The 17,660-nt window shown below is 36.9% G+C and overlaps 3 protein-coding genes across 3 annotated transcripts; 2 read left to right on the forward strand and 1 right to left on the reverse strand.

Moving 5' to 3' along the window:
* Positions 1–2,034: 2,034 nt before the first annotated feature.
* On the reverse strand, positions 2,035–3,946 carry LOC111217099 (olfactory receptor 1-like). Its single transcript, XM_022738812.1, has 5 exons — positions 3,910–3,946; positions 3,595–3,818; positions 3,073–3,250; positions 2,667–2,970; positions 2,035–2,399 (listed from the first exon to the last, which is right to left on the reverse strand). The coding sequence occupies exons 2-5, from the start codon at positions 3,815–3,817 to the stop codon at positions 2,106–2,108; spliced, it is 999 nt and encodes a 332-aa protein (XP_022594533.1). The 5' UTR covers position 3,818; positions 3,910–3,946; the 3' UTR covers positions 2,035–2,105.
* A 1,751-nt stretch (positions 3,947–5,697) lies between these two features.
* LOC111217015 (olfactory receptor 1500-like) lies at positions 5,698–15,365 on the forward strand. The gene is made up of 4 exons (XM_022738698.1): positions 5,698–5,826; positions 6,121–6,140; positions 10,381–10,397; positions 14,518–15,365. Exons 1-4 carry the CDS (start codon positions 5,698–5,700, stop codon positions 15,363–15,365), a joined length of 1,014 nt encoding a protein of 337 aa, XP_022594419.1.
* Positions 15,366–16,598: 1,233 nt separating this feature from the next.
* On the forward strand, positions 16,599–17,546 carry LOC111217016 (olfactory receptor 1-like). The gene has a single exon (XM_022738699.1). It carries the CDS (start codon positions 16,599–16,601, stop codon positions 17,544–17,546), a length of 948 nt encoding a protein of 315 aa, XP_022594420.1.
* Positions 17,547–17,660: the final 114 nt, after the last annotated feature.

The raw sequence follows: 17,660 nt of genomic DNA on the forward strand, positions 1-17,660 counted from the left end.
CTGGTGCAACAGTGTGTTAGTAGCAATTCATGGCTGCAGCTGTTCGAAGTGTAGTTAGGTTTAACTAATTTATATACTGTTAGGCAGTGAACTGCAGCCCAGTGGTTCTCACTCTAGGAGCTGGGCCCCTCCAAAAGTTTACAAGATAAATTCGAGGGGTTGAGAAATGATAAAGTGGGAAAAAAGAAGAAAAACCAAAAAGAATCAGTCTGAGAAATTTAGTGGGGAAACAGAGTGAAACATATCTGCTTATAGTGACAGTGGGGTCATAGGCCATAAACCGTTGGAGCCAGTTTAATCTTTAGCAGTGCATTATGTTTGATGGGTTTATTGTATGTTTTAATGTAAAATCTTAATCTGTAAAGTAAGCAGTAGGGGTAAAAAGTACAATATATCTTATTGTCTATATTAAATCTAGTGAAGAAGTATAAAGTGGCATAAAATACAAATACTCAAATACATGCACTTCAAATTTGTACTTTCTTTCTAAGGAAGCGCTAGAGGGCTTTTAATTTGAAACGGTTACAGGAAAGTATTAACTGCCGCTATTTACTTTCTTAAATAAGCCTAGGTTGGTGGGTAGAATTTAAGCGCTTGAGTAAAATGACACATGACATTTCTCAACAGATTGTCAAAGTTAAGTTATAGTTGAATCTGTTAACTTGTCAGCTGAGACAAATGGACCGTCAAAGACTTACTGAAGCTCATTCACATTCACATTTACTCATTTGATGCTTTTATTCAAAGTGACTTACAAGTGAGAGGCAACACTAAAGCTTCAGTGGAGACCTGGGTGTGACTATATACCAAGAACTTCACTCAACATTCAAGCTGATGAAGTCTTAGCGCAATAAAAAAATAAATAAAAAATAATTGCTTCATTTTTCCGTGGCAACCATGTGATGCTGTTGAGTCACTTGTCTAGTTTGCATAACAGCCAGTAGGCCAAAGTGCAGCAGGAAAAACAACACCAATTTTTTTTTTATTATATGAGATGGATTATTTTGGTGCTCTTTTTTTTCAGTAAACACCTCATTATCTACATTTAAAACTACTTGATATTATTACATTTGTCCTGTACCCCCAAGAAAACAGATTTTCCATTTTTATTTTATTATAGCTTGGGAGTAAATCTATGACGCTGTTGTTTTAAAATGTCTGTGTAATATATAAATGTATTTTATGAGCTCTTGTCTAATATTTAGTCTATCGTTTGTTTTGAAGTCGTCCTACGTTTGCTCCAGTAGATAACTTAATTTCCTTCTTATAATCTCTGTCATTACTGCCTCATTTTCAGATCATGCTGTCAGTTAAATCGCTGCACTCTAAATATATTTACTTTTCCTTTAGAAGGATTCAAGAACCTTGAAATAACCCTGTATTAAAAAAAGGGTAAAGGTCTATGGAAGCCTTATTAACACACATTTCCTGGATGACAAAAATTTCAGGACTTATATAAACACAGCTTCCAAGAGGTTCTGTCAACATCATATTAAAAAATCTTTACATTGGATTCACTCTCAACTCAGTGTGTAAAGGAAAAGAGTTGTTTGAAAACTAAAAGGTCATGTGTATGGATTCCTTCTTCTACCCTTTTGCTTTTGTGTCTCTTTCTTGCAACAATTAAACATTTGTCTGTTTTGGTTTTGACAGCCTGTATCAGAAATGTCTGCAGCTTCTCTGTGTGTGTGTTTTGATTCACAATCGGATGGAAATGTCGTCTGTTTCTTACAGTACGTTCCCATCAGAGCACCAAATTGTTCAGATAGTAAAATGTTTCAAATTATGTTGATGCTGTCTGTGTCCCAAAACTCCCAAACCTTCAGCTTCTTCCTACTGTGTTACAGATCATAACAGTTCAGTCTGAAACTACAGGACTTAGAAGCATTTGTTTACGTTTTAATGCAGGAAATGGACAGTGGATGCAGAATGGCTTTTAATTTGGAATTAAAGCATGATTGGTTCACATACAGATAGAGTGAAAGTACAATATATATTTATACAGTATATATATATATATTATAGTAGCATATATTACCATATACACATCAGTAATTTCATTTTCATGCTCATCAAAACAACAGTAAAAGGTGATGGATGATTTGTCAGTTTGACATGGTGACAGCAACAATTTGGCCATGCTTTGTAGGCATGACACCCTTTCTTTTCTGCACCCAGCGTCTGAATATTTGCTTGATCTCCTTTGTTCTCAGACAGTAGATGAACGGGTTGATGACTGGAGGGAAAAGACTGTAGAAGACGGTGGTAGCTATACTCTTGTCGGGGGTCATTGTCAGGTTAGGAATGAAAGGTGTGACATAGACAAAGAAACGTGGTATGTAGTAGATAGCAATGATACAGCCTTGGGTGGCACAGGTAGAGAAGGTCTTCATTCTCCCCTGAGGAGGACAGCAGTTTGGGGTTAAAATGAGTTATGAATTATAAAATAGAAAGATAGAAAATACATGTCACATTTAGGAAAGCAGTAGTTGCTGCACAAAAAGATAAAATGCTCTAATCTAGGCAAAGTCTGCGACCTTGTGAATTTTAGGATGCAGCACTTGGTGCATTGTAATCTTAATTATGAAAGTATCTGGCCTAATCCGACAAACATACAAGATTTAAAAATACACCATTATCTAAGGATAAAAACAGCTGAGCCTCACCTGTCCTTTGGCCATGCGCAATACTGAGATGACGATGCAAATGTAAGAGAAGATGATGAATGCTAAAGGAACATAAAGAATGAACATCGCTACAGCAAAGGCAAGACTGTATTGTCGACTGGTGTCCACACACACTAGAGATTTGAGCGACATGATGGTACAGAAGGCTTGTATGATTTTGTTGGGTCCACAAAACGGCATCAAGGAAAAGTTGATGGTGCTAATGCCAGGGAAGATGTGAGCTATCCCCCAGCAGAAGAGAGTCAAGCCTGCCATGGTTTGGTTTGTCATCATTGTCGGGTATCTGAGGAGAGAAAGAGAGGCAGAAAGAGAGGGAATGATGGACAGGAGAAGAGTGAGGGGGAAAGAAAAGAGAGATGAGACTAATCAAACTTATTTTTTTCACCTGAGAGGAAAACAGATGGCCAGATATCTGTCCAGGGCCATGGTCAATAAAATCAGAGAATTCAAGGAGCCAAAATAGTGGATCATATGCATTTGGAAGAAGCAAGTGTGAAAGCCAAGACTCCCATCATTCCACCAGTAGCGAGCAATTAGTTTGGGTAAAGCCACTGTGGCAAAACCTACAGGAAAAAGAGAAAAGTGAGAGATGTCAAGGCAAAGCAGATCACACGAGACAGTTCTACTGTTTTCTGGAAGAAAAAATGAAAAGACATAACATGAAAGATCACATTAATTTTCAAACCTAGGCGATCCAGATTGCCTCCACTGTTATAAAGGTCAATGACAGTAAATTGCACAGTTACTAAGAGCATCAATGTTTCTTTCATTGTTTCAAAGAGCCAAGTGATGAGTATTAGGAGTAATATTTATTTTTCATTTTTTATAAAAGCAGTGTAACACCTAATACACCAGAGCCTGAGAGCAGAAGACAGGGGGCAGGTGAGACAAATGATATCATATTTACCTATATCTGAGAGGGCCAGGCTGACCATGATGATGTACATGGGCTCATGGAGACTGCGCTCCAAAGTAAACACCACTACCAGCAGGAGGTTGCCCACCGTTGTGGTCACATAGAGGAAGAAGAAGAACCACGCCACTAGGACAAAGTACTCTGGCTGGAGACTTGGGAAGCCCACAATAACAAACTCTGACACACGTGTGTAGTTCTCATCCACCTGAAACATACTGAAGGCAGAGTCAAGCAGATAGTATTAGCAGTACAGTTACAGCACATGATTGAGAGGGAACATAGACTTTGAGATGTATCAGTGCTTACCTCACTGAATGGCCCTCACAGTAGGATGAACGCAAGCAGCAGCCTCTCAGTTTTATAAAGACTTTGTGACAGGCAGGAAGTATGTTGACTACACTCTGTCCTAGTGGAACAAAAAAAAAAAAAAAAGTACACTGGTTGTGTAATTAACTTTTCCATGGCACAATATGGAAATGTTTCCTGTAGATTTGGATAGATCTTAAAAAAAACAAACCAACAAAAACAGCAGGAGAGCAGGATTTAGATACTGAATGCAGCAGAAAATACACATAGATATGCAGACTTACAGTCGGAGAGGAGAAAATATAATATGAAATATAATATGAAATAAATATAATATCAAATATAAGAAATATTATCAGCAAACGGTAGTTTAAGAATCAAACGTAGAAGTAGTCACAATGGCCCCTGAGGCTGATATATTATTATATCTTACATGATTAATCTTTAATGCTGGTGCAACAGTGTGTTAGTAGCAATTCATGGCTGCAGCTGTTCGAAGTGTAGTTAGGTTTAACTAATTTATATACTGTTAGGCAGTGAACTGCAGCCCAGTGGTTCTCACTCTAGGAGCTGGGCCCCTCCAAAAGTTTACAAGATAAATTCGAGGGGTTGAGAAATGATAAAGTGGGAAAAAAGAAGAAAAACCAAAAAGAATCAGTCTGAGAAATTTAGTGGGGAAACAGAGTGAAACATATCTGCTTATAGTGACAGTGGGGTCATAGGCCATAAACCGTTGGAGCCAGTTTAATCTTTAGCAGTGCATTATGTTTGATGGGTTTATTGTATGTTTTAATGTAAAATCTTAATCTGTAAAGTAAGTAGTAGGTGTAAAAAGTACAATATATCTTATTCTATCTTAAATATAGTGAAGAAGTATAAAGTGGCATAAAATACAAATACTCAAATACATGCACTTCAAATTTGTACTATCTGTCTAAAGAAACGCTAGAGGGCTTTTAATTTGAAACGGTTACAGGGAAGTATTAACCGCCACTCTTTACTTTCTTAAATAATATTAGGTTGTTGGGTAGAATTTAAGCGCTTGAGTAAAATGACACATGATGTTGCACACTCTTGTACATTAGGTGGCGCACCTTAAAGTTGTTTGCCGCCAGTAAACTCAGAGAAGTAGACGAAGAAGAAGAAGTAGGTATGAACCGCATGAACTAGCCACACTAAAGTCCTGTTCTCTTGCAACACTCCTCGGTATCTCACTATGGGACACGTTCCGCGCGCTGTCCCCCAGAAGCTTTTTTATACTACACCAGTCTCACTCTCTGAACGATAATTTTACAAGTAAATAAAACCGAAATCACAGCACAACCTTTGTCTCTATATTATGTGATAGGTGATTTTGTCAGATGATGTCGCGGTTATAAAATAATCAGGATTTTAGCAGGACAGAGCAAATGGCTTAGGAAGTTGACACATAATCTTCATTTGCCGCGTTTCAGTCACATGCTTGACAACATAAACAGAAAAACATAGCGTAAAAACAAGCGTATTAAATCACTGTATATGTGAGCACAGAGAGTAGGAAACTGATAAAGGCCTGAAACCACTACCCAGAACATAAATATGAAGGGATGATGTAAGTTGTTTACAGCAGTTCCACAACTGTTTTCAATTGTTTCCTCAGTTTCGCACATTGACCATATGGTGTTCAGCCATATAGTTGCTAGGTTTTGACCTAGTCTTGTTTCCTTCCCCCAGGCGGTGTCTTTACTGCAGAAGAAATACCATGATATGAACAATGTGGGCCACAGAAAATGGCCAGGCCGAACTAAAATGACGGTTAGTAACGTTAACGGTCAGAGAACAACTTCTACCGCTGGACAGGAAGTATTCAATAACGGTGGACAAAAAAATACCCCTCACGAAGCAACGTTGGAGAATATACTCATTCAAGCCATAAAGGTGAGGTTTTTACTTAATTTGAAGTGTTTTCAAACTAATATATGTTTAAGTTCTTCAAGAGGACCACAAACATTGTATTCGAACATACAGCACTGAAGCTAGCTAGCGTCCTATTCACAACGTATGACTTGCAGATTATTGGGAAAATTAAATAACAATATTGATCCACTTATTGTTGTGAAAGGGTGTTAGGCATCCCAGTAATACTGCTATAATATTTTAACACTAAGACCCAGCAAAGCATGCTCAAAAATTCGATATCAATGCTTTTCTTAGCCTTAGGTTCAGCCTTAGTTGTATCTGTTTCTATTAATGTAAATACAAGTTAGATTGTTTCACAAAAATAAAGACTGACATATTTTAAACGTAAAATGTTAGTTACCTTACAACCATGCTAGCTATTAAGAAGTAAGAGCAAATTAAGAAGTAAGAAGATATAGCCATGTTTCCAGGGTAACAATCAATGACACCGGCTGACCATTGGCACCAAATGACCAAAAGGCAAGAACTTGGCTCATAAACTAGTTTGATAATGATGTTGTGACGTGAGGAATGAGAAAGGAAGAGATTTTTGAGACGGCCACAGCAGTGATGACATAGTTAATCGACAAAAATGTATTTGTCCAAGGAAACTATCCTGAGTATGGAGCCCTGCCACATTAGGAAGCCACAGCATCTCATCTGTGCTACAGGTCTGCACTGTGTTAAGATTTTATGCTTCTAGAGGTTTTTTTGTATTATTACACTCTTTGCTGAATTAGTTTTCCAAACAAAATGTCCTGTAACAGTGGGATTCTTCTGGAAGGCAAATATTTTCTGCTGGACTGAACAGAGCTGAGTGGTTTGGTTTTTTGTGGACAGCCATGTTTGTTTCTTCTTTTTTTTAATTTGACTCAAAACTCTTAATTTACTCAAAATTCATGGCAAATGAGTCATATTTAAGATAGTCAAGAACTGGACAGCTTTGTGCCATGGATGAATTTAAATGTCCATATGAAGTCTAATATCAATTTGATCTAAGCCAAAGTCAAAATCTATTTTTGTGTAAAATGGCCTCTGGTCTATATGCAAGACCCCTATACTTAGTTAAAACAAGAAAAAAAAAAAATTACATATATACTGATTTTATTTGAAATGTGACTAGAGCAGAACAGTTAGTCGAATCTATTGATAGAAAAATTATTCACTCATTCTGGCTTCTCAGTTTTGAAAATGTACTGCTTTTCTTCATCTTATATGATAGTACAATTGAATGTGTTTGGGTTTTGGACTGTTTGTAAGACACAACAAACAATTTGATACCATTACCCTTGGCTTTGGGAACTGGCAGTGGACTTTTTTCATCCATTTATCACCATTTATCACCAGTTCAGGAAAACATTTTTCTACATATGTATCCACAGCAAGTGTCTGAGATTATTATATTTTGACCCCTGTAATCATCTTTGATAATAATAATAATAGTAATAATATTATATATATGATAATATATGATAACCCATTCTAATGCATAAAAAACACAGGAAAAATTGCCAGATAAATTGGTGATGAAATTCATTTTGAGTTGTATCACTAAATGAAATAAAATATTTTATAATCTTTCATATTGCCTTGACCCATGATTTAAGGTAGTTTGTAATAGCGGGGTTTTGATGAATGTGAACTGAATACATGATGTAATTTATTTAACATTAACCATTAATTATTATTCCTATAGGAGTCAGACCAACACACTGAAGATATTAAAGGCTAAGTTGTTTTGTCAAGTGTCCAGTCAGGGAGAGTTGTGATCTCCAACATCTCTGTTATTATATGGAATTTTAATTGAATTCATGATGTGTTGTGGTCATAAAACACAAACAAGGAATTTCATAGTAAAAACTGCAACTTTGGATAATATTCATTTAAACTGGCTCACTCATACTGCCATCACATTGTCTTTGGCTGAAATTGAAAACAGATTTTGTTCCCATTTCTTACAGTGGGCTTGGCTGGGGAGCTAAATTTGCAAGACCAGAATGGAGAAGTTGATCGATCACTGTGACCTAAGACCCTCCTGAAACACATATCAGCAGTAAGTAAAAAATCAAGACAGACTCCACAAATTACCAAACTGTCCTCTAAGCTTTGAGACAACATAAAGGGGATCTTGCAAAAGCATCAGATCCCTTTCACTTTTAGCATGGTGAAAAGCAAATGTTTGGTTTCCTAAATTAATAATTAATTCAACAAATTAAGTAAAAAATTTGCTCCATATTCAGCACAGTAATGCTGGGCAGATGTGCATGTTTCAGACATCTGCCGGGCAAATGAGGTGTCTGACGTTCAGATTGAGAGGGGGTGAGGTGCCTGATTAGTTCCCTCAGGGGTCAACAACCTTGCTACTGGGCAACTGAATGATTTGTTGGCAGGTCAGAAATTTTCGGTCGACTGTTTTGCAATTTGAGAACTTCAGGGTTCTGATGTCCCATAGGGCTGTTGTCAAAAAACTGTAGTGAGCTTGGAGTATTTTACCTGTTTTGGCGTGACTGAGACTGTGCTGTCATATTCAGTATTAAACACTTTACTGCAGATCAGAGAGACCATATTGTCTGAATCTTCTTAGCCATTTGCAGCTCCATATTTTTCTTTCCCCTGAGATTACAGTAGCTCTGCCTTGTCAACATTTTTGAGGGCATGATAGTTTGTTTGAATAAAACTTTATTGGAATTGTCACAGGACAAACCTCTGTGAGCACCCACATTGTGACCAGCCGATTGATCTGTATAGTGTGAGCACAGAAGTTATATGTTTGGGTGTGCAAAAAAGGCAAATTAAAACGTATAGTGTGAATTCTGGTAGAGGACCAGAGAACATAGATTAACCATAAAATACAAATAAACATACCTACATCTTAGAGTCACATCAGATCATACAAGGGATTTTAAAAATTCGAAATGAAATCTGCTTTAGGGCACAGATGCTGAAAGTTCTGCAGTGATGATGCCTGTGTCCCTGATTTCTCGTCTGTGGGCCAGTTGAGTCTTTTATTTTTGTCTGATAAGTGATGAGTGAAGATAGGAACTTGCTCTTAGGAGGGTCATTTATTTTGTTATTTTTTAGTTAAAAAAAAGTATCTGTTGCTTTTCCTCTGTTTCTGTGGGCAAATCTTAAATTTCTCTCTTTCCCCTTTGGCCTCTTGAACAGTTTATTCTGAAAGTCACAAAAGTTTTTCTTTTTTATTACCGGTATTTATTAAAGACTGTTATGAGACTGCTTTGAACGAACTATAGATGCACAGATGGCACAAGCCTGCCAACAGGCGATAATTACCTTTCTTTTTAGTTAAATTTGCTTTTTGAAGTTAGTTGATGTCCTTTGCCGTGGCCCTCTGCCAAGAAGGGAGGGCTTTCATGTTAATGCTAACCACAGCGCCACAATGCCACCCATTTAATTACCCTTCAGAAGTATTCCCTTGCACGAAAGGACAAGAGCTGCCATAATATGGCAAGTGCAAATTATGACAAATTCAGTTTATTTTTAAAGTTTATTATCTGTATTGCACTATCATGGCTCAACAGACTGAACCATGATAATAATTAATGTACAGTTTAATCAAAGACCAGAAATGTCAGAGAAAAATCCCTATGGTTAAAACTCTAAGACTTACCTTAACAAAAGTACTTCAACAATAATAAGCTGTAACATCTATGTGATAAATATTTGTGTCCGGTCTGTTAGGGGTGGGGGAAACACAAACCCTCTCAGGACCAATTAGACAGTTTGGTCATAACAGGTTTAAGCAAGACTGTTGTCTTCCGGGAAACAGCCTGTTATGAGGAGAAAAACAGCTCACGTCTCTCTTGAGGGCAGATGTATAGTGATATTGTGGTTGGATTCCCCTGGGTCTGCCTGCAGGAGGGTTGACAGACCTGTGTGTAATTGAGGAAAGTAAGGTGATGTAAACTCTTTAATCCACAATGATCATTTTAGGCTGTCTTTACTTGTGAAAGTATTCATGCAATTTTAAGTCTAGGGATGGCGATTGCATCTCAAGGAAATGTAATGTGCTAACAACATTTAATACCTCTACTTCTTGTACTGTTAATACCACTACCACTACTGCTGCTACTATTACTGCTGCTGCTTTGAGGAGTGTGGCTTTGCAACTTTCCTTTACCTTATCAATTTAAGAAATTAATCAGTTGTTTTCTGACATCTTGTAAAAGAAACAATTAGGGCTGCACAATTAATCGAAATATAATCGAAATTGCAATATGGCCAAGTGCAATATCCAAATTGCAGGAGCTGAAAAAAATTGCAGGAGATGCAATTTTTTTGACACCTTTTTGATAAGGGTTAAACTTGTCACAACATTATTGTGCTTTTTTTGCACCATAATTGCAATCACATATCTTAGGCGCAATATCTGCCAAAATAATTGAAATATTGATTTTTTTTTTTTTTTTACGCATATCTTGCAGCCCTAGAAACAACCAGTTGATTTTTTGGACAAATAAACTGAAAGATATGTTGATAAAGAATGAAATAATTTTGAGGCCCTGTGTATGTTAGAAACTGTGTTGTTGCAGGTCTCTTGGGCATCATGTAAAACGTAATGTTGTCAAATTAACAGGTGCTTGATTCCCTCAAGAGGCTTTTTTGTGTAAAACATAGAGAAGTACAATGAACTGTTCCCCACAGGCCTGAGGCAGTTGATCCTGTCATTTCTTTCCTCATTGTTATTTATTTTGAGAGATATCCCTCTGTGGGAGAATCTTAACACCTGCAATATACCTAGGGAGCTAATTTCATTAATTTGGCCATTTGGCCCTTAATATCCCTACAGATAAAATTCCATGTAATAGTTTGAGTTTAGATGTATTGTGTCCCTAGAGCTTCAATAATCTCTTGAGCAGGTTCTGATACTGTTTTAGTAACAGCAAATTAAATTAATAAGACATATGAATGTATGTATCTCAGGAATTTACCAAGCAGGAGTTGGGTTTAGTTCATCTCGGTCGTGCTTTCACCTGGCCTAACATAGTGCAGTTTTATAGCATATAACAATATTATGTCAGCTTTTTATATCCAGTTTTCATTTTTAAATGGTTAAAGGATCATTGGCGCATCCACAGAAAAGTACTTATTTTGGAGTTGAAATAAAATACATTTGAGAAATGTATTTATTTTTTCCACTTCATGTCACTCATGATTTATTGATCCACCAAAATTATAATTATTTAGAATTTAGCAAAAAAAATTTGAGACAAACAAAAATAATTCTATACCTCCAAATTAAATTAGTTAATATTTTTCAGTCATGTGTAAAGCAAAACAGACTTAAAATGCTCTGCTAGTTAATTAGTAATTTAATGAGACCTATTGTTGAGCATCTTGACATGAAGTTGGAAACATAGTCCAAGTAAAGTTGCAATCCTGAAGTTGTATGATAACTAAGCAGGGCCACACAGTAAGACAGAAATTTAATTTCAAATTTAATTTGTTGCCTTATCATAGCCATTCTTACGACGCACACATATCTCTTTAGGCATGTGGACTTTACTTAAAGGAATAGTTCAACATTTTGGAACTTGTGCTTATAGTTCGATGCCGCTCTCGTGTGTGTTATCTGGACAAAAAACAAAATGTAAAAGCATCAATTTGTGGTTTTACAGGGTGTTACATGCTGAAACTGTTTATTGTTTAGGAAGTCAAATAAGTTTATTTCCCCAAATCATAAACCATTCCTTTCAGGTGTCAATACATTTGAGAGGCTTGGAAATGAGAAAAGTGGGCTTGTGAGTACAGCATTGCTGGTCTGAAATTCCTGACCAGCTGGGAAGATCTTGCAAGGGAATGTGGATATGTAACCTTTCTCTCCTTGCATAACTTTCATTAAACTACCCTTCATCAATGATTGACTAAACAAAGGGTGGCACAATTTTTAGGCTCTTACTTTAGTGTACTTGTGTCTTTAGGACACTGAAATGCAATTTTTGATAAAAAAAAATAGCTGCATCAATTTGGAAGCATCTTGTATGAGAAGACTGAAACAAGAGTGTAATTGCTGTTAGGAGTTGGTTGAGACTTGGTTGAAGTTTTGTAAAATAGTGCAATGTGTGTCGGCCAGTCAGTCTTGTTTGTTAGTGCTGGAGCTCGGTGCTCAGCTAAGATGAGGTGATGGCAAGTGAAGTATTCACATAATATTGGTGCTGCACTTTGCCTGTGCAGTTGAGTTCCACCTCTTCAGTTCTGTCAATATAACATTATTAACTATAGTTATTACGAAAAGTGATGTTTGGTATTTGTGAATTGATTGAGAATTGTAGAATATGAGAATTGAATTCTTATGTGAATCCCTACTTTACCCATAATGCACAATTCCAGTTCATGGCATAGACTGTATGGTTGATGGTCAGAATTCAGCTGAGTTGTTGACACCTGGGAAATAGAATATAGTTTCTTTACTAATTCGCTCCATTGCTGAAAAGAGTTTTCCTTTGATGATTCAGATTAGTTTCACAAATAAGTAATACAGTAGCTCAACTAACTTCATGAGGCAATGTCTTCCACCTTACCTAACATAACCCCACCACTCTCTCTTGACTGTCCCCTGCAGTCTGGGACAAAGTCATACCTAACTGTTCTGGATGTGTCATCATCCTGCAAAAGCAGTGTCGACAAACAACTCATTAACAGCCTCATTAGGGAGACTTGTTTCAGCTTTCAACGAGGGACTAAAGTATAGTTCGGTTGTGAACTTCTTACTCAAGAGGACAGCAAAAAGCAAACAGAGAGAAGTAGTCAGAAGAAGCCTGAAGTACAAAGCGACAAAAAAAGATTGTTCCTTCTGAATTTATTGAACATTCAGTATTTATAATGTAAAAAGCAGATTAGATCCATTAACAGTGTAGCGTGTATACGTGGCCTGGCATCAGTCACAAGCCATTAAAGAAGTTCATTGTAATTACATGCAGAGTTATGGACCCAAAATTGACACTTTATTACTCTTCCCACCATCAAAATATCAAATTGATAGAATTTTCTTTTCTCTGACAAACAGACCATGCTTTTAGTCACAGAGACACTCAACCAGACCATAGGTCAAAGGACCAGCTCCAGAGGATCAACAAATGGACACCAGGCAAACTGCAGAGCATAAGCAAAATCTCCAGTTTGTAACAATAAGACTCTGCCTATATTTGATATTTGATTGTTTCTTATATAGGAATAGTAACACCAAAAGGACTGATTATAACCAAGGTGAGAATCCTGGCCTCCCTGTGCCATGCACACACACCAATCTCCGCACACCACCAGAGCTGAAACACTGAGATCCCGGCAGAATCCGTCACCGTGATAACGGGACATGGCCTCCAGGAGAATCCATCTAGATCCCGTGTCTCCAGGGTTACCATGGCAACCATAGTCACCTGTTTTCCAGCCAAGGGTCTCCAGCTACAGCACAACTCAGTAGGCCGGTCTTCTTCTTCTGCTCATGACTGGGTTGATGTCGAAATATAGCAATATTTTATCATCAAATCTCAATAGTAGACGTAGTATCATTAGCTGTATAGCCATAGTGTATAGCCATAACATATTCTCTCCCACCATTGCCAATTCTTCACACAGCTCATTTCATTATTATTTTCATCTTTATGATTATTACACTTTGCATTTACTCTGTACAGTGTGAAGGTAACTCAAGCTGATGAATCCAGCAGGAACTTTATTCGATTCTATTTAAGCAATATCACACAAGAGAGTGATGTTACACTGAATATTAGCATGGCTGTGATTCAGTCATAAGGCCGCAGGCCGAATACCAAAGACCAAATACCAAAATACCAAATAGGCCGAATACCAAAGACCAAAGACAACAGCTGTGCATGGCAAAAAATAATCTCGTATTAGGTATTACTTCTAGAGGGTAATGGGAGAGAGACAATTGTCTTGTTGGTTTAGATTTTTTTGGGGATTCGTTGACAATAACAAAAATACAGAACAATCAAAGTAAGTCAAAGTAAGTAATACATATTTGGCTGTTATGGCTGGCAATCTCTTAGTCAACTTATTAGATCCCTCAAAATACGAGATTGTTACCTTAATTTCAAGGCCTTTTGTTTCCCTTAGCTATATTTATTCATGGTATTCATTTTATCCTCTCAAAATACCTATATAGAAAACAAATACATTCAAAACAGGAAGTCAACTGAAAGGTCACCCACTGAAATACAATAAAAACTATATCAAAATAGATGGGCTATAGGCTTTCAATAAAAGCTGTATTGCAGAATCCTATGAGTAAATTGCATATTGCAATAGTTTAACATGATTCAGAATGTTTTTGTTTCTGATGCTTACATACAATAAACTCAAGGGATCAGACGCTTAACTTAATCTGATATAAACAGAGGAGGACTGAAAAGCAGTTAAAGCTCATCAGAGCTTCATTATCAAAAGAGAGCAAGAGAGAGGCAAGCTCACCTCTGTCTACATAACAGCACAAGACAGTGCTGACTCTATATCAACCCTTGTGCATTGGACAGTGAAGCCTTGACAAAAATTTCACAATGGACTTATTCAACTCAGCCCTCGGAAAGAACATCACATTTGTGCGTCCTGCATATTTCATAATAAGTGGATTTATTGGAATACCTAATATGAAGTATTACTATATCTTTCTCTGTTTTGTTTATTTAGTTTCAGTTCTGGGAAATACAGCTGTGATGGCTGTTATAATTTTGGATCATAATCTAAGAACTCCAAAATATATTGCAGTCTTTAACTTAGCATTTGCTGACCTGTTTGGCAGCTCTGCTCTGGTGCCTAAGGTTCTTGACATCTTTCTGTTTAATCACCACCACATCATCTACAACGATTGCTTGACATTCATGTTTTTCTGCTACACCTGCCTCTCAATGCAGGCTCTTAATTTGGTTGCACTTGCCTATGACAGACTGGTGGCCATCATCTTTCCACTGCACTATCAAGTGAAGGTGACTCACAGGTTCATGTTTTCTTTGATTGCCACTTTCTGGCTCTTTGTCATTACTGTTACACTTATTGCAGTTTGCCTCCTCACAAGACTTTCGTACTGTCAGTCTGTGGTTGTTAACAGCTATTTCTGTGACCATGGCCAGATATACAAGCTGGCCTGTAATGACAAAACTCCCAACATTGTCATTGGTCGTTTGTTGCCAATTCTTATTCTTTGGTTTCCACTGGTATTTATCTTGGTAAGTTATTCATGTATTGGCTATGCATTGTCTAAAGTGGCCACATTTCAGGAAAGAGTGAAGGCCTTTAAAACCTGCACAGCTCATCTTTCATTAGTGATAATCTATTTCCTCCCAATATTAATCACATTTATCATGAGTGCAAAGATACATCCAAATGCCAGGATCATAAACCTGTCTCTCACCTCTGTCTTTCCTCCCATGTTGAACCCAATTATTTATGTTCTGCAGACACAAGAAATCAAAGTATCAGTGAAAACATTATTAAAAATCAGAAAGAAATCCAAAATCACAGTGAAGAAGGTAATGATAAAATGACCATATTACTGTACATTTTGGGCTCTCTGTTTAGGATCTTATGTACATTACACTTAAATTTAGTGGAGTAAAATTAATATAGCACCAGTTATGCTAAATAACAGACACTAATATATAATAAATAGTCCACAAATATTGTTATAATTATGAATTATTATTAATGATAATAATAATTAATAATTAATCTTGAAATCAAGTAACAGTAATATGTACTTGTGTACATGTGTGATGACTAAGTATATACTGAAAATCATTTCTTGTGAACAAACAGGTTGTGTCTCTGCATATGTTGTCTTGGAGTGTACTATATATCAGAATATTTATAGTGTTTTCATTGTTTGATGCAAAATTTAAGACATACAAAGAAGATGATTTTTCATGATTCATGTTTTCTTTGATTGCCTCTTTTCTGGCTCTTTGTCATTACTGTTACACTTATTGCAGTTGGCCTTCTTACGAGACTTTCCTATTGTAAATCTGTGATCATTAACCGCTATTTCTGTGACAGTGGCCAAATACACCGGCTGGCCTGCAATGACAATACACATAGTTTTGTCATTGCTCTTTTGTTAACAGTGCTTATTCTTTGGCTTTGGAATTTGTAAAAAAAAAAAAAAAAAAGATTTCAATCAGAGTGCAGTCCAAAATTACGACAAAGAAGTAATTGTGTATGTAGAAGTTTATTTTGTATTCATTGTCATGCGTTTTGATGTAAAATTAAATGCATTTAAACAGGCTTGATTTTGTATTTCTAAAATATTCTCTACAAATCGTTCTCTAGAAAATCATTTTGGGGTGAAATGAACCCAGTCTCAGAGCACGCAACCAAACGTGGTGGTATGCTCGATGGCCAGTCCAATGATAAAGGGTTTTGTTGTGGAGTGACTTTACTTTCTTGCCACTGCATACAAAACTGTGTTATATACTCTAAATACTCCATAGGCTTTCATCGGAAATCTGTATCTAAGATAAGTAGTTTTAATGAGTGCAGTGAGTTTATTGGGATTTGTTTGATGCTGTATGGCTTACATACAATAGACACAGGGGTCAAAGATTGGCCTTATTGACATGAACTCAAGAGGACTGATCCTCTTATTAGCTCCTCCTGTTAGGTAAAGCTTGGCAGAGCTTCATAATCACAAAGAGAACAGGACACAGCACTGACACGGGGAAGGGGACGTTTGTCTACACTAATCTCTGCATGTGGACAGGAAAAGCTTGACAAGTTTTACAATGAACTTCTTCAGCTCAGCACTTGGGAAGAACATCACATTTGTGCGTCCTGCATATTTCATAATAAGTGGATTTATTGGCATACCTAACATTAAGTATTACTATGTCTTTCTCCTTTTTGTTTATATTGTTTCAGTTCTGGGAAATACAGCTGTGATGTCTGTTATATGCTTGGATCATAATCTGAGAACTCCAAAATATATTGCAGTCTTTAACTTAGCATTTGCTGACCTGTTTGGTAGCTCTGCTGTGGTGCCGAAGGTTCTTGACATCTTTCTGTTTAATCACCACCACATCCCCTTCAACAACTGCTTTACGTTCATGTTTTTCTGCTACACCTGCCTCTCAATGCAGGCTCTTAACCTGGTTGCACTTGCCTATGACAGACTGGTAGCCATCATATTTCCACTGCACTATCATGTGAAGGTGACTCACAGATTCATGTTTTCTTTGATTGCCTCTTTCTGGCTCTTTGTCATTACTGTTACACTTATTGCAGTTTGCCTTCTCACACAACTTTCCTATTGTAAATCTGTGATCATTAACAGCTATTTCTGTGACCATGGCCAAATATACCGGCTGGCCTGCAATGACTATCCACCCAGTTTGGTCATTGGTGTTTTATTACCAGTGCTTATTCTTTGGCTTCCACTAGCATTCATCTTGTGTACTTACCTATATATTGGCTATTCTTTGAGTAAAGTGGCCACATCTCAGGAGAGAGTGAAGGCCTTTAAAACCTGCACAGCTCATCTTTCATTAGTTGCAATCTATTTCCTCCCAGTATTAATCACATTTACCTATATGGAAAAAATACATCCAAATGCCAGGATCATAAACCTGTCCCTCACCTCTGTCTTTCCTCCCATGTTGAACCCAATTATTTATGTTCTGCAGACACAAGAAATCAAAAAATCAGTAAAAAAATTATTTAGAATCAGAGTGTAGTCCAAAATTACGACAAAGAAGTAAACATATAGTGAGTGTGCACTTTCAGTGCACTTCTTTACCTGATCTCCTTGCGCTTACTGAACAGATACTTAGGTACTAAACACTGAATAG

Source organism: Seriola dumerili, unplaced genomic scaffold (genome assembly GCF_002260705.1).
Source record: "Seriola dumerili isolate Sdu_G_001 unplaced genomic scaffold, Sdu_1.0 BDQW01000040.1, whole genome shotgun sequence".
NCBI lineage: Eukaryota > Metazoa > Chordata > Actinopteri > Carangiformes > Carangidae > Seriola > Seriola dumerili.

Bases quoted from the DNA above. Each gene is read 5' to 3' on its own strand.
- LOC111217099 (XM_022738812.1), bottom strand. From the start codon at position 3,817: ATGTTTCAGGTGGATGAGAACTACACACGTGTGTCAGAGTTTGTTATT. The intron at 3,251-3,594 runs GTAAATATGATA...TTTTTCCTGTAG, and splicing joins CCTGGCCCTCTCAGATATAG to GTTTTGCCACAGTGGCTTTA. The intron at 2,400-2,666 runs GTGAGGCTCAGC...TGTCCTCCTCAG, and splicing joins TGCGCATGGCCAAAGGACAG to GGGAGAATGAAGACCTTCTC.
- LOC111217015 (XM_022738698.1), top strand. From the start codon at position 5,698: ATGACGGTTAGTAACGTTAACGGTCAGAGAACAACTTCTACCGCTGGA. The intron at 5,827-6,120 runs GTGAGGTTTTTA...GTTCAGCCTTAG, and splicing joins TACTCATTCAAGCCATAAAG to TTGTATCTGTTTCTATTAAT.
- LOC111217016 (XM_022738699.1), top strand. From the start codon at position 16,599: ATGAACTTCTTCAGCTCAGCACTTGGGAAGAACATCACATTTGTGCGT.